The sequence below is a fragment of the Bombina bombina genome, chromosome 3 (genome assembly GCF_027579735.1).
Source record: "Bombina bombina isolate aBomBom1 chromosome 3, aBomBom1.pri, whole genome shotgun sequence".
Lineage (NCBI taxonomy): Eukaryota > Metazoa > Chordata > Amphibia > Anura > Bombinatoridae > Bombina > Bombina bombina.
The window spans coordinates 864,857,894-864,875,268 of record NC_069501.1 but is presented as its reverse complement, the minus strand read 5'-3'; the positions used below and the strand labels follow the sequence as shown (position 1 = coordinate 864,875,268).

The following is a 17,375-nucleotide window of genomic DNA, read 5'->3' as shown; positions in this document are numbered from 1 at the left end:
GCGTTTGTTTAAAGTAGAAACCGCTCCCTCGACCTTGGGGACTGACTGCCATAAGTCCTTTCTGGGGTCGACCATAGGAAACAATTTTTTAAATATGGGGGGAGGGACGAAAGGAATACCGGGCCTTTCCCATTCTTTATTAACAATGTCCGCCACCCGCTTGGGTATAGGAAAAGCTTCTGGGAGCCCCGGCACCTCTAGGAACTTGTCCATTTTACATAGTTTCTCTGGGATGACCAAATTTTCACAATCATCCAGAGTGGATAATACCTCCTTAAGCAAAATGCGGAGATGTTCCAATTTAAATTTAAAAGTAATCACATCAGATTCAGCCTGCTGAGAAATGTTCCCTAAATCAGTAATTTCTCCCTCAGACAAAACCTCCCTGGCTCCCTCAGATTGGGTTAGGGGCCCTTCAGAGATATTAATATCAGCGTCGTCATGCTCTTCAGTAACTAAAACAGAGCATCCACGCTTACGCTGACAAGGGTTCATTTTGGCTAAAATGTTTTTGACAGAATTATCCATTACAGCCGTTAATTGTTGCATAGTAAGGAGTATTGGCGCGCTAGATGTACTAGGGGCCTCCTGAGTGGGCAAGACTCGTGTAGACGAAGGAGGGAATGATGCAGTACCATGCTTACTCCCCTCACTTGAGGAATCATCTTGGGCATCATTGTCATTATCACATAAATCACATTTATTTAAATGAATAGGAATTCTGGCTTCCCCACATTCAGAACACAGTCTATCTGGTAGTTCAGACATGTTAAACAGGCATAAACTTGATAAGAAAGTACAAAAAACGTTTTGAAATAAAACCGTTACTGTCACTTTAAATTTTAAACTGAACACACTTTATTACTGCAATTGCGAAAAAACATGAAGGAATTGTTCAAAATTCACCAAACTTTCACCACAGTGTCTTAAAGCCTTGAAAATATTGCACACCAATTTTGGAAGCTTTAACCCTTAAAATAACGGAACCGGAGCCGTTTTAAGCTTTAACCCCTTTACAGTCCCTGGTATCTGCTTTGCTGAGACCCAACCAAACCCAAGGGGAATACGATACCAAATGATGCCTTCAGAAGTCTTTTAAAAGTATCAGAGCTCCTCTCACATGCGACTGCATGCCATGCCTCTCAAAAACAAGTGCGCAACACCGGCGCGAAAATGAGACTCTGCCTATGCTTTGGGAAAGCCCCTAAAGAATAAGGTGTCTAAAACAGTGCCTGCCGATATTATTATATCAAAATACCCAGAATAAATGATTCCTCAAGGCTAAATAAGTGTTAATATCAATCGATTTAGCCCAAAAAATGTCTACAGTCTAAAGAAGCCCTTGTGAAGCCCTTATTTACAATCGTAATAAACATGGCTTACCGGATCCCATAGGGAAAATGACAGCTTCCAGCATTACATCGTCTTGTTAGAATGTGTCATACCTCAAGCAGCAAAGGACTGCAAACTGTTCCCCCAACTGAAGTTAATGCTCTCAACAGTCCTGTGTGGAACAGCCATGGATTTTAGTTACGGTTGCTAAAATCATTTTCCTCATACAAACAGAATTCTTCATCTCTTTTCTGTTTCTGAGTAAATAGTACGTACCAGCACTATTTGAAAATAACAAACTCTTGATTGAATAATGAAAAACTACAGTTAAACACTAAAAAACTCTAAGCCATCTCCGTGGAGATGTTGCCTGTACAACGGCAAAGAGAATGACTGGGGTAGGCGGAGCCTAGGAGGGATCATGTGACCAGCTTTGCTGGGCTCTTTGCCATTTCCTGTTGGGGAAGAGAATATCCCACAAGTAAGGATGACGCCGTGGACCGGACACACCTATGTTGGAGAAACTATCTTTATTTTTATGTATCCAAAGAATTTCTGACTTTACAGTATTCACGTTATATCCAGAGATCAGGCCAAAGAGCTCCAATATCCGCAAGGCTATTGGTATATTTTTTCTGGTATTTTTAAAATACAATGACAAATCGTCAGCGTAAAGTGACAGAACATACTTTTGCGCCCCCAGACTTATTCCCACTAAATCTTGCCTAAGATAAATTGTTAGGGGCTCTATAGCAATGCTAAAAAGAAGAGGGGAAAGAGGACACCCTTGACAAGTCCCTTTTTCTAACTTAAAGAAAGATGTTTGACTATTGTTAATCAAAATAGCAGAAATAGGGAAATTATATATAGCTTTAATAAAATTAATAAAATTTCCACAAAAACCAAAGTTAAACATGGCATTATATAGATGCTCCCAAACTATAGAGTCAAAAGTCTTCTCAGCATAATCCTGTTTAAGTGCTACTTTATCCCTATGTAACTTGTTCCAAAAATGCTCAAGAATCATATAGGTCCTGCGTATATTCTTTGTAAGCGATCTGCCAAACATAAAACTGGATTGATCCAAATGAATAATTTCCTGCAGTGAATTTCTTAATCGATTAGCAATAATAGAGCCTGTAGCATAGTATTAATCACTGAGTCAGAGAAACCTCTATGACTAAGCACTAAGTGTTCAATTTCCATACCTTCAAATTTAGCGATTTGAGATCCTGATGGAAAAAAGGCCATTGAGACAGAAGGTCTGGCCTTAAAGGAAGTGGCCAAGGTTGGCAACTGGACATCCGGACAAGGTCCGCATAGCAAAACCTGTGAGGCCATATTGGTGCTATCAGAAACACATGCAATTATTCCAATATGATCTTGGAGATCACCCTTGGAAGGAGAACTAGAGGCGGAAAAATGTAAGCAGGTTGGTAAAACCAAGGAACTGCTAACTCATCGACCATCTCTGCCTGAGGATCCCTGGACCTGGAAAGGTACCTGGAAAGCTTCTTGTTTAGATGGGAAGCCATCAGATCTATTTTGGGGAGACCCCACATTTGTACAATCTGACAAAATACATCTGGATGGAGAGACCACTCTCCTGGATGTAAAGACTGTTGACTAAGATAATCCGCTTCCCAATTGTCTACACCTGGAATATGTAACCCAGAAATTAGACAGGAGTTGGATTCCGCCCAAGAAAGTATCCAAGATACTTCTTTCATCGCTAAAGGACTGTGAGCCCCCCCCCTTGATGATTGACATATGCCACAGTTGTGATATTGTCTGTCTGAAAACGAATGAATAATTCTCTCTTTAATAGTGGCCAAGCCTGAAGAGCCCTGAAAATAGCACGAGTTCTAAAATATTGATAAGTAACCTCGCCTCTTGAGGATTCCAAACTCCTTGTGCTGTCAGAGACCCCCAGACAGCTCCCCAACCTGTGAGACTTGCATCTGTTGGAAACACAGTCCAGGCAGGACAAACAAAAAAGGCCTCTTGAATAATCCGATGATAGACTAACCACCAGGACAGAGAGAGTTGAATGTTGGGATTTAAGTAGATCAAATGTGATATCCGAGTATAATCCCTGCACTATTGATTCAGCATGCAAAGCTGCAGAGGTCTCATATGAAAACAAGCAAAGGGGATCACGTCCGATGCTGTAGTCATGAGACCTAAAACTTCCATGCACTTAGCCACAGAAGGAAATGATCGAGACTGAAGGTTTCAACAGGCAGAAACCAATTTCATTTGTCTCTTGTCTGTTAAAGACAAAGTCATGGACACTGAATCTATCTGGAAACCTAAAAAGGTGACCCTTGTCTGAGGAATCAATGAACTCTTTTGTAAATTGATCCTCCAACCATGTCTTCGAAGAAACAACACAAGTTGATTCATGTGAGATTCTGCTAAATGAAAAGAGTGAGCCAGTATCAAGATATCGTCCAAATAAGGAAACACTGCAATACCCAGCTCCCTGATTACAGATAGAAGGGCACCAAGAACATTAAAAAAAATTATTGGAGCTGTTGCTAGGCCAAATAGAAGAGCAACAAACTGGTAATGCTTGTTTAGAAAAGAAAATCTCAGAAACCGATAGTGGTTTGATGAATCAGAATATGAAGATACGCATCAAGTAAATCTACTGAGGACATGTAATGACTTTGCTGAACAAAAAGGCAGAATAGTCCTTATAGTCACCATCTTTAAAGTTGGGACTCTTACAAAATGATTCAAAAACTTCAGATCCAGAACTGGTCTGAAAGAATTTTCCTTTTTCGGGACAATGAATAGATTTGAAAAAAACAAAACACAGACCCTGTTCCAGAATTGGAACTGGTACAATCACTCCTGAAAGCTCTAGATCTGAAACACATTTCAGAAAAGCCTGAGCTTTTACAGGATTTGTTGGAATGTGAGAGAGAAAAAATCTTCTCACAGGAGGTCTTATTCTGAAACCTATTCGATAATCCTGGGAGACAATATTCTGAATCCAATGATTCTGAATGGAACCTGCCCAAACGTCTTGAAATAATTTTAATCTGCCCCCCACCAGTAAAACTGGATCGAGGGCAGCACCTTCATGCAGTCTTGGGGGCTTACTTTGGTTTCTTGTAAGGCTTGGATTTATTTCAACTCGAGGAAGGCTTCCAATTGGAGCCAGAGTCCTTAGGGGAAGGAGTGGTTTTCTGTTCTCTATTCTGTCGAAAGGGACGAAAACGATTAGAAGCTCTAGATTTGCCTTTAGACTTTTTATCTTGAGGCAAAAAACTCCCTTCCCCCCAGTAATAGTGGAAATAATTGAATCCAACTTGCAACCAAACAAATTATTACCCTGGAATGAAAGAGATAGTAAGCTAGATTAAGATACCATGTCAGCATTCCATGATTTGAGCTATAAAGCTCTTCTAGCTAAAATAACTAAAGACATAGATTTAACAATTATCTTGATGATATCAAAAATAGCATCATAGATAAAATAATAAGCATGTTGAAGCAAACGAACAATGCTATGCAAATCAGTGTTTTTCTTGTTGTGCTAAGCTATCCAACCAAAAAGTTGATGCAGCCGCAATATCAGTCATAGAAATGGCAGGTCTAAGCATATAGCCAGAATGCAAATGATCTTTCCTTAGATAAGATTTTCCTATCTAAAGGATCCTTAAAAGAGGTACTATCGTCCATAGGAATAGTAGTATGCTTAGCAACAGTAGAAATAGCCCCATCAACCTTAGGAACTTTGTCCCAAAACTCTAATCTAGCCACTGGCAAAGGATACAACTTTTTAAACCTTGAAGAAGGAACAAAAGAAGTACCAGGCTTAGATCATTCCTTAGCAATCACATCAGAAATGGCATTAGGAATAGGAAAAATCTCAGGAGTAGTCACAGGAGGTTTATAGACAGAATTTAAATGTTTACTGGATTTATTATCAAGAGGACCAGACTCCTCAATATTCAAAGCTATTAACACTTCTTTTAACAAAGAATGAAAATACTCAATCTTAAAAAGATAAGATGATTTATCAGTGTCAATGTCTGAAGTAGGATCCTCTGAACCTTAGAGATCCTCTATATCAGTATGTTGTCGGTCATTACAAATTTCATCAGTATTATGAGAAGTTTTAAAATACCTTTTACGTTTATTTGAAGGTGGTATAGCAGCCATAGCCTTCTGTATCACATCAGCAATATATTTTTTCATATCAACAGGGATATCATGTACTTTAGATGTTGAAGGAACAACAGATACTGTACTAGCACTAATAGAAACCTTCTCTGCATTTAAAAGCTTATAATGACAACTGTTACATACTACAGCTGGAGATATAATCTCCACTAGCTTACAACAGATACACTTAGCTTTGGTAAAATTGTGTTCAGGCAGCATGGTTCCTACAGCAGCTTCTGAGACAGGATCAGATTGAGACATCTTGTAAAATGTAAAAAAAGAAGAATAACATTTAACAGAAATATCTTATTTCCACATATAGCAGTTTCAGGAATGGGAAAAAATGCAAGTGCTAAATTTGGCAAAAAAAGCAAATAGCATAGCCCTCTAAGCATAAAGAAGGCAAGGAGCATATAGGTAGTGAGGTAAAATAAAACTAATTTTTTTGGCACCAAGTATGACACACAACGCAAAAGGAAGCTGAGAAATTTTTTGGAACCAACAAACATCTTGAAATGATGCAACTCGCGTCATAACACAATTTTGCGCCAAACAACCTAGCATCAACTAAGACGCAGGAAATGACGAACTTGCGTCATGATGCAGGAAATGACTAACTTGTGTCATGACCAACGCACATTTGCGCCCCCAAAAAATTCTCGTGCCAAGAATGACGCAATAAATAACAGCCTTTTGCGCCCTCGCGAGCCTAATTTGCCTGCAAGTTTTCCAAGAAAAAACAAGTCAAATTGAAAAAAGACTATACCCCAGGTAAGACAAACTTTCTAAACATAATTCCCATAATGAAACTGCTGGACTGCAAAGGGAAATACACATAGACCTGACTTATGGCAAATATAAGTAAAATACATATATTTAAAACTTTACATTAATACATAAAGCGCCAAACCATAGCGAGTGTCTTAAAATAATGATACATACTTACCGAAAGACACATATAGCAGATAGCCAAACCAGTACTGAAAGCTATCAGCAGAGGTAATGGTATATAAGAGTATATTGTCGATCTGAAAAGGGAGGTAGGAGATGAACCCTTGAAAAGATTTCCCGCAAGTAAAACCATAAAATCAAACAGGTGATAATCTCTTCACATCCCTCTGACAAACACTGTACTCTGAGAGGATTTGGGCTTCAGAATGCTAAGAACCGCTTATCATAGAAGAAATCATAAAAATCAAGCACAAACTTACTTCACCACCTCCATAGGAGGCAAAGTTTGTAAAACTGAATTGTGGGTGTGGTGAGGGGTGTATTTATAGGCATTTTGAGGTTTGGGAAACTTTGCTCCTACTGGTAGGATTGTATATCCCATACGTCACTAGCTCATGGACTCTTGCCAATTACATGAAAGAAATAACATTTTCCTGTATGTGAAGTACATGGACTGTGAAATATTAGTTTTTTTTTCCTGCAATCTCCATTAAAGTCTATGGGAAGAACAAGTTAGTGGGATCGCGGTAACCTGCTAAAGTAAGTGCAAGTTGGGTTTCACTTGCACGCAAAAGTTTTACTTTCAACTTGTAATACGCAAGCAAAATCTTTCCTTCTGGTGGTGTCAACGCAGAGTGAAAGCGCTAAATAGCACAGCACTTGTAATCTGCCCCTAAATATGCTATTTTATGTAAAAGAAATACAAAAGTTTGATGTTAAAAAAATATAATAAAAAAAGAAAGAAAAATTAGCATAGGCAGATTTTTGTACCTCGGATCTACATTTGCTGTTGCTTCATCAATAATTAATATTTGGTTTCTCCTTAAAATTGCCCGTGCAAGACACACCAGTTGCCTTTGACCAACACTAAAATTGGAGCCAGATTCAGCCAACTGCGTCTCAATTTTACCAGGTAATTCATCAATCGCATCCTTGAGTTGCACCTGTAATAAGAGAATGTGAGGAATTTTAAAAGCCCATAGTCACCTATGTTTTTTTAGGCCCTATGGGATCCAAAGTGAGAAAAATAACAAGAATAACATGATTGCTTATTTAACATCCACAACCCTCTACATAAACCACAATATGTGTAATTATTGTTATTGGTTATTTGTAGAGCGCCAACAGATTCTGCAGCGCTAATATTGTCAATGCTTTAATTAGTTAACTAGAGAGTAATATTTTCTGAAGGGATTAATTTAACCATATCCAGTAAATGCTAATAACAAAGTCAGGGAGTTTTTCTGTACTATGAAGGTGTATGTATTACCCAAACTTATATGATATTGCATTGCAATGAAAAATAAATAATAATTATGTGTTTATAAAATTGTGAAACGCATCAATTAAATTGCAAACTATTTTATTACAATTAAAAATCTTAAAACAAACTAATGAAAATATATTATCAAATAAAAAATGTATTATCTTGGTGTATTTAGTTTTATTAAAATTCCATAAAATACATATTTTTAGAACTAACATATTCACCTAAAAATGCAGAACATACTATATTGTTATTAAAGTAAATGCAAAGTTTGCGGAATGAGTGCCTGGTTTTTAAAAATCCTATTAAAAACAGGGGCACTTTCATTCTTCAATCTTTACATTTCACTGGTTTTGTTAAAATATCTTTTCTTCTTGAAAGCCGCTCCAGCGCTTCTCCAGCCCGTTGCAAGCCTCTGCATATGTCAGCAATAACAATTCCGGCATCCTGCAATCACTGTTTCCCTAAAGCAAAGCCGTGATTGGAGGAAGGCCGGGATCGTCATTTCTGACGTAGGAAGAGGCTTGCGACGGGCGGGGGAAACGCTTGAGCGGCTTTCACAAAGAAAAGGTAAGTATTTTAACAAAACCAGTGAAATGTAAAGTTTGATGAATGAAAGTGCCCCTGTTTTTAATAGGATTATTAAAAACCGGGCACTGATTCATCAAAATGTACATTCACTTTAAGTGAATGTAATGTAATTATAAACTTTGGAAATAGTTTTTAAATAAAAAGAAGCAACAAAAAGATATATAACTTCAATCAAATATCAATAAATGTACTTGAAATCATATAACATATACATAATCCCAAAATAAAAAACAACATATATTTAGAACCTGATGTTTTTTTTATTTGAAAATGTACATAACTTTGAATTTTTGATTTAAAATTTGCGATGCCACGATATTAAAGATTTACTATATTATTATTATTTAATTTTTCGCTACATTTGCACAGCCATAACCTTAAAACCACCAAGAAGTAGATGCATTAAGTCAAGAAATATATGTTGGTGAGTTTCAGTTTTATGTAAAATTACATTTGGATTGTAACCTTTTTCATGCACATTATTTGAAATGTTTGTCTTGCTGCTTTATATTTGAAAGACATTTCAAAAGTTTATAATTACAGTATATAAACTTAAAAAGTATAAATTAAACACCACATTTTGTTTATCTTCTTAATCACATTGTATACACATTTGGTTTGTATTTTAATTTACAGGAATAATATCCCCCAAGATATAAAATGTACTAATTTGACATTTTCACTTGCGCAGTAACTGCGCTCGTAGTATACTTTTAGTGAGGCCGGTGCGCACTAACTTCAGGACTTTGGATATGGAGCAGCTTTAACTTCTCCCCATAGACTTCAATGGAGTGCGCTGTTCAAAAAGAACACTTATCACTCGACACACATTACACCAACTGCACTAAACCTAAAGGAAGTTATGCATATTTTACATTCCAATGTTCTTCACATAAAACAAAATGTTCTTTTTATTTTTAAATATATATTTTTGCGAGCTCGCGGTAGCAATAAGCAGCAACTTGTAATGGCTGATTATGTATTGATTGCCCGCAAACGGGCAAATTAGCTTGTTTGCGAACGTGGAATAAATTAGCGATCCAATTGTAATCTAGCCCTAAATCGTTGAGCACATATTTTGTTTGAGCTTGAGCGCAACTTTCAACTTGTAATGTGCCTGCTAGTCCGTGCGGTCCCGATACTGCTTATCGTGACCTGCGCTAAATTTAGCCAGCCACTTGTAATCTAGCCTTATATTGGGATCAATTTATTTTAAGACGTTTAAGTTCCTGTCTTAAGGAATAGCTGAGTTTACAATGTTGTAATTTTTTGTTTTTAGCCATGTAATACACAGGAACTGGAACACAGGAACTCACAAACAGGTCTGAGACAACGCAAGGGCAACAGAGCCCCTTTAAATAATAAGTGATGACATCACAATACTGAGACTGTAACCTGTATCACACAGATGATGTACACCAGTCCGGCCATAAGAGTGCGTGCAGGAAATGAACAGCATCAAACACTCTGCACCAGATTCAGTAAGAGGTAATTAAAATGGCTGCCAGCAGCACATGGCAAACAAAGCAGGGAAAAAAACCCTGACAGTACCCTCCCCTTAACATCCATCCCCAGCAGGAGGACAAAAGCTTATTGGGGAAACGGACATGGAAGGCACGGAGGAGGGCGGGAGCATGAACATCGGAGGAGGGAACCCATGAACGCTCCTCCGAACCATAGACCCTCCAGTGAACCAAATACTGTACGCGGCCCCTGGACATATGGGAATCAATAATGCTGCTGACCTCATATTCTTCATGGTTGCAACAGACATAGGATGAGGCAACACAGTGGTAAACCTATTACAAACCAATGGTTTCAAGAGGGAGACATGAAAAACATTGGAGATGCGCATTGCATGAGGAAGGTCAAGAGCATAGGCCACAGGATTGACCCGTCGGAGTATTCGAAAAGGACCAACATAACGGGGAGCCAGTTTATTGGAAGGCACCCGAAGGTTCAAGTTGCGGGAGGAAAGCCAAACCCTCTCACCAACCTGGTAGGAAGGCGCGGGCAGACGCCTACGATCAGCCTGGAACTTTTGGCGCTGCATAGAACGATGAAGGCAATCCTAAATCTGCACCCATGTGGAACGGTGTTGCTGTAGATGCTCCTCCAAAGCCGGAATACCCTGAGACATGAATGAATCGGGCAATAAGGATGGTTAGAACCCATAATTTGCCATTGACAGGGATAACTGGGAGGAAGCATTAATAGCACTATTACGAGCGAACTCTGCTCAAGGTAACAGTTCAGACCAATTATTGTGGTGATCTGAAACATAGCAACGGAGAAACTGTTCCAGAGCTTGATTAGACCGCTCCACAGCCCCAATGGATTGAGGGTGATATGCCGAGGAGAATGAAAGCTGGATCCCCATTTGAGCACAAAAGGAAAGTCAAAATCTGGCTACAAACTGGCTACCCCGTTCCGAGACTATCTCCTTGGGTAACCCATGTAAACGGAAGACCTCCTGGGCAAAAATTGAAGCAAGTTCCTGAGCGGTAGGCAGCTTCTTCAAGGGAATGCAATGTGACATTTTAGAAAAATGGTCAACCACCATTAGGATAACAGTATTGCCATTGGAAATAGGGTGCTCGACAATGAAGTCAATGGAAAGATGTGTCCAAGGACGCTCACCATTAGCAATAGGTTGAAGAAGACCCACAGAAAGACGTTGAGGAGTCTTATTCTGTGCACAGACTGAGCAGGAGGCAACATACGCAACAACATCAGAACGAAGACCTGGCCACCAGAATAGTCGAGTGACAGACCAATTCATTTGGTTCTTGCCCGGGTGACCTGCGGCTTTAGGATAGTGGTAAGTATGCAATAGTTTAGTTCAATGATTCTCAGGAACAAAGCACTTACCACTAGGTTTCTCAGGTGGTGCATTGGTTTGTGCAGCCAGGATCTCCTCCCCAAAGGGAGAAGTCAAATTAGTACGTATGGTAGCCAAAATATGATCAGGAGGTATAACTGGAATATGTATAGACTCCTCCTTGGACAGAGGCAAAAATTGTCGAGAGAGGGCATCAGCCCTAACATTCTTACTACCAGGCAGGTAGGAGACCACATAAGAAACAAAAATAGTACCCATCTGGCCTGTCGGGGTGACAAACGTTTTGCTTTGGATAGATAAGTCAAATTCTTGTGGTCAGTAAGAATAAGCACTGGTATGCTAGTACCCTCGAGAAGGTGCCTCCATTCCTTGAGTGCCAAATTTATGGCCAGTAATTCCCTGTCGCCAATTTCATAATAATCCACTGGAGACAATTTCTTAGAGAAGAAAACGCATGGATGCAAGGAACCATCAGGCGTTAGACGTTGAGACAAGAGGGCACCTACTCCAGTCTCAGACGCATCAACCTCAAGAATTAAAGCAGGACATGGTTAGGATGAGCCAGAACTGGAGCGGCAACAAAGGCAGTCTTAAAACTCTCAAAAGCCTTATTGGCAGTAGGTGACCAATGGAGTGGATCATTCTCCTTATGGGTCATGTCTGTGATAGGTTTGACCAAGGAAGAAAAGTTTTTAATAAACTTCCTATAGTAATTGGCAAAGCCCAAAAAACATTGAATAGAGCGAAGACCAACTGGGTGAGGCCACTGCAGGACTGCAGACAATTTGTCAGGATCCATGGAGAACCCTGCAATGGCAATTACATAACCTACGAAGGTTACTTGAGTCTGATGGAACTCACATTTCTCGAGTTTACAAAACAGGCCAATATCACGTAATCTCTGAAGTACCCGTGTAACATCAGAATGATGAGCCTCAAGAGTGGGTGAGTGTATGAGGATATCATCTAAGTACACCACAACACACTGTTGCAACATATCTCGTAAGACATCATTAATAAATTCCTGGAAAACAGCTAGAGCATTACATAGCACAAAGGGCATTACAAGATATTCATAATGCCCGCTCCTGGTGTTAAATGCTATTTTCCATTCATGGCCCTCCTTAATCCTAATGAGATTGTATTCTCCTCTCAAATCAAGTTTAGAAAAGACCGTAGCTCCCTTGAGGCAGTCAAAGGGTTCCATAATGAGCAGAATAAGGTAAGCATTCTTAATGGTAAGACGATTAAGACCCCTATAATCGATGCATGGTCTTAACTCGCCACCCTTTTTCTTCACGAAGATGAAGCCAGTACCTGCAGGAGAGCAGGATTTGCGGATAATCCCCTGCGACAGAGCATCAGCAACATACTCCTCCATAGCACAATTCTCCGCAACAGACAGAGGGTAAACCCGGCCCCGAGGAGGAATGGCTCCGGGTTGCAGGTCTATGGCACACACCTTGTCAAAAACGTCTAGGAACTCTTGGTACTCCTCTGGCAATTGAGATACCGAAGAAGTGCACAAGACTTTGACTGGTTTCCAAAGACAAGTGGAGATACATTGCGGGGACCATGACAAAATTTTGGACCTGCGCCAGTAAAGACTGGGATTGTGCTTTTGGAGCCAGGGATAATCCAGAACAACTAGAAAATGAGGAGCGTTTATCACCTGGGTTTCAGAATGGAGAGCCCCAACAGCCATGGATAACGGAGCGGTTTTGTGAGTAACGTGTGCGGGCTGAAGGGGCCTGTCATCAATGGCCTCAATAGCAAGCGGAACGCACCGAGGCAATACAGGAATGGAGTGCTTTGATACAAAAGCACTGTCAATGAAATAGCCCGCAGCACCGGAGTCAACAAGAGCCTGGGTGACTATGGAGGAGTCCACCCAGGAAAGGACAACCGTAACCAAAGGTTTCTCCTTTAGCAGTTCCGGAGATGAGGATAAACCACACAAGGTCTGCCACCGACAGGACCTTAGGTGCAGGCATTTCCCGGCCGTGTAGGACAAGACTTTAAAAGGTGGCCCTGTAACCCACAATAGAGACAGAGCTCCTCCCTCCTCCTAAAGGCCCTCTCCGATGCAGAGAGATGCGTGAATCCCAACTGCATTGGCTCATCAGTACCTTGTGACTCTGTACCAGGAGGCATGGGTGGAGAGGGAGGCATGGATGGGAATGAACACATAGGAGACAACGTAACAGGATGCTTCCGCAAGCCCTCCTTGAAAGAGGGCCTCTCACTTAGTCTTATGTCAATTAGAAAAATTAAAAAAGACACCAATGCCTCGAGATCCGCTGGTAAATCTCTGGCAGCAACTTCTTCTTTAAACGCATCAGAGAGCCGATGAAAGAAGGCGGCAACAACGGCTTCATTGTTCCAAACTACCTCTGCGGCAAGCGTACAGAACTCAATGGTATACTGAGCAACAGATCTCGTACCTTGCTGAATGCACATGAGTTATTTAGAAGTAGAGGAGGAGCGAGCCGGAACATCAAATACCCTTCGAAAGGAGGCCACAAATTCAGGGTAATTTGAAATCACAGGTTTATTAGTCTCCCACAAGGGATTAGCCCAGGCAAGAGCTGTGTCAGAGAGTAACGAGATAAGAAATCCCACCTTAGCTCTGTCAGAGGGAAACGCCTGAGGTAACATCTAAAAGTAAATGCCCACCTGGTTCAAAAACCCTCTGCACTGAATAGGATCGCCTCTATGTCGCTGAGGTAGAGGTGCAGAACCGGACATGCTCCTGGTAGGACTAGGTGAAGCAGCGGAAACAGGAGCAGCCATAACTTGTGGGACACTCTGGTCCAAATGTGCAGTGTGAGTCAGCAGGGTTTGCAGGGCTAGTGCAAATTGATCCAAGCAGTGATCCTGTTCATCCATCCTGGAAATTATGGTAGGTAAAGATGGATTATTAGCACCATCAGGATTCATGGCCCTTGCGTAATGTCAGGGTGCCAGGAATCAGACTGAGACGAGAAGTGCAAAAATAATCACACCTTTATTAATGACAAAAAATAATAAAAAGTCCACAAGTCAAACATCAAGCCAGGAGTCTAAGCCAGAGCTGGTAGTCAGGCGAGTCAGGAGCCAAAGCGAGTAGTCAGACGAGACGGAATCAGGAACAAGGAGAACAGCAGAGTCAGGAACAAGCCAGGGATTAGTATCCAGGAGGGACGTCAGACAGCTAGGTAATACACAGGTACTGGAACACAGGAACTCACAAACAGATCTGAGACAACGCAAGGGCAAAGCATACTGAACATAGGCTCTTTAAATAATAAGTGATGACATCACAATACTGAGAATGCAACCTGTCTCACACGGATGATGTACACCAGTCCGGCCATAAGAGGGCGTGCAGGAAATGAGCAGCATCAGACACTCTGCACTAGATTCAGTAAGAGGTAAGTAAAATGGCTGCCAGCAGCACATGGCAAACAAAGCAGGGAAAAAACCCATAATATATGTATTTAAAGTAATTTTGTTATTTAACTGCTTCATGCCCGGTGCAAGTGTTTAACATCGGAACAAACCATTTTTACTTCTAGTGAACGTACATTCTATGTTGTGTAAACATGCTTTAAGTAAACATTCCCTCTACACTGCCGAGATCCAACTTCACTGGTGATGTGGGCATAGTTTTGAGCAGGTGGTGAACCCTATAGTTTCCTATGGAAGAAAAATCGCCCTTCGTTGGGACAGAGAGGGTCAGCCCACTTGTTTATAAAATACGGGTGGGATAAAAAATACAATTTTTTGCAGGTCTGCCAATTGATTTACCATCGGGGTCATGGTCATTAGTCCAGCTGCCAAAAAAATCCTTACAATCCACAAGTTTAATAAATCTGGTGGGTTTTTTTTAATTTTGAGGGGGCCTGGCAAAACCATGGTGGTCTAAATCTTTTCACATTGAGTTTAATAATGGCAAATTAGGCAAAATAGTATTTTGACCACATCATCCTCTTTATGCATGTTGTCTTACTCCAAGCTGTATAGGCTCGAAAGCCTACTACCAATTAAGCATATTAGGTGATGTGCATCTCTGTAATGAGAAGGGGTGTGGTCTAATGACATCAACACCCTATATCAGGTGTGCATAATTATTAGGCAACTTCCTTTCCTTTGGCAAAATGGGTCAAAAGAAGGACTTGACAGGCTCAGAAAAGTCAAAAATAGTGAGATATCTTGCAGAGGGATGCAGCACTCTTAAAATTGCAAAGCTTCTGAAGCGTGATCATCGAACAATCAAGCGTTTCATTCAAAATAGTCAACAGGGTCGCAAGAAGCGTGTGGAAAAACCAAGGCGCAAAATAACTGCCCATGAACTGAGAAAAGTCAAGCGTGCAGCTGCCAAGATGCCACTTGCCACCAGTTTGGCCATATTTCAGAGCTGCAACATCACTGGAGTGCTCAAAAGCACAAGGTGTGCAATACTCAGAGACATGGCCAAGGTAAGAAAGGCTGAAAGACGACCACCACTGAACAAGACACACAAGCTGAAACGTCAAGACACACAAGCTGAAACGTCAAGACTGGGCCAAGAAATATCTCAAGACTGATTTTTCTAAGGTTTTATGGACTGATGAAATGAGAGTGAGTCTTGATGGGCGAGATGGATGGGCCCGTGGCTGGATTGGTAAAGGGCAGAGAGCTCCAGTCCGACTCAGACGCCAGCAAGGTGGAGGTGGAGTACTGGTTAGGGCTGGTATCATCAAAGATGAGCTTGTGGGGCCTTTTCGGGTTGAGGATGGAGTCAAGCTCAACTCCCAGTCCTACTGCCAGTTTCTGGAAGACACCTTCTTCAAGCAGTGGTACAGGAAGAAGTCTGCATCCTTCAAGAAAAACATGATTTTCATGCAGGACAATGCTCCATCACACGCGTTCAAGTACTCCACAGCGTGGCTGGCAAGAAAGGGTATAAAAGAAGAAAATCTAATGACATGGCCTCCTTGTTCACCTGATCTGAACCCCATTGAGAACCTGTGGTCCATCATCAAATGTGAGATTTACAAGGAGGGAAAACAGTACACCTCTCTGAACAGTGTCTGGGAGGCTGTGCTTGCTGCTGCACGCAACGTTGATGGTGAACAGATCAAAACACTGACAGAATCCATGGATGGCAGGCTTTTGAGTGTCCTTGCAAAGAAAGGTGGCTATATTGGTCACTGATTTGTTTTTGTTTTGTTTTTGAATGTCAGAAATGTATATTTGTGAATGTTGAGATGTTATATTGGTTTCACTGGTAAAAATAAATAATTGAAATGGGTATATATTTGTTTTTTGTTAAGTTGCCTAATAATTATGCACAGTAATAGTCACCTGCACACACAGATATCCCCCTAAAATAGCTATAACTAAAAACAAACTAAAAACTACTTCCAAAACTATTCAGCTTTGATATTAATGAGTTTTTTGGGTTCATTGAGAACATGGTTGTTGTTCAATAATAAAATTAATCCTCAAAAATACAACTTGCCTAATAATTCTGCACTCCCTGTATATATACAGGTGATACCTTTAATAGCTAAATGTTGGCTTGTCATATGTGGCAGTTAGTGGGGTCAATTTTACATTTCACTCGTCTAGGTATAAAGTGCTAAAATGACATTTACGTCTAGTATTTCAAAAGGTTGAAAAAAAGGTTTAACTTGACCTATGTGTTTATTAATTTAACTGGCATATGTTTCACAATTGTATTACATTTTTATGCTTTCACATTTTCTGGAGGCACTTGGTTGCAAAGAGATTCTTTTTTATCAAAGCTACAGATTTTTGCACAAATGCACTGAATTAACACACAGTATGCAAAGAAATATGCAAGAACGTAAACAAAGTAATAATAAAAAAGGTCAAGTGGGGAAATGTTGTGTTTTCTTTTCAAAATGAATGAGAGCAAGATAGTTTTTCTTTATCAGTACCTCTTCTAAAACATCCCATAGCTCCTCATCTGTATGCTCGTCAAAGGGATCAAGGTTTTTCCTCATTGTGCCAGTAAATAAAACAGGCTCCTGTTATTAAAAAATACAAAACACAATCACAAAAAAGCAAATGAAATAAAGAAATGCTTCAAATTATAAACATCAGAGTACAGAGTAATATAACCTCTTTTGTAGAGAAAAAATGCATTGCTTTTTGTTTGGTTCTGAAATGTTTCTAGTGTCATGGCAATCGTGTTCCATATGTTTACATTGCCACGCAACACCT

At 40.3% G+C, this 17,375-nt stretch overlaps 1 protein-coding gene across 1 annotated transcript in view; it reads right to left on the bottom strand.

Annotated features, from left to right (window-relative positions):
• The window catches only part of ABCC4 (ATP binding cassette subfamily C member 4), a 994,138-nt gene that overhangs the window by 96,038 nt on the left and 880,725 nt on the right, over nucleotides 1-17,375 (bottom strand). The window contains exons 27-28 of the mRNA XM_053707839.1: nucleotides 17,090-17,179; nucleotides 7,234-7,406 (exon numbers count right to left, since the gene is read on the bottom strand). Coding sequence (XP_053563814.1) covers nucleotides 7,234-7,406; nucleotides 17,090-17,179 — 263 coding nt within the window. The remainder of the gene's footprint in view (nucleotides 1-7,233; nucleotides 7,407-17,089; nucleotides 17,180-17,375) is intronic.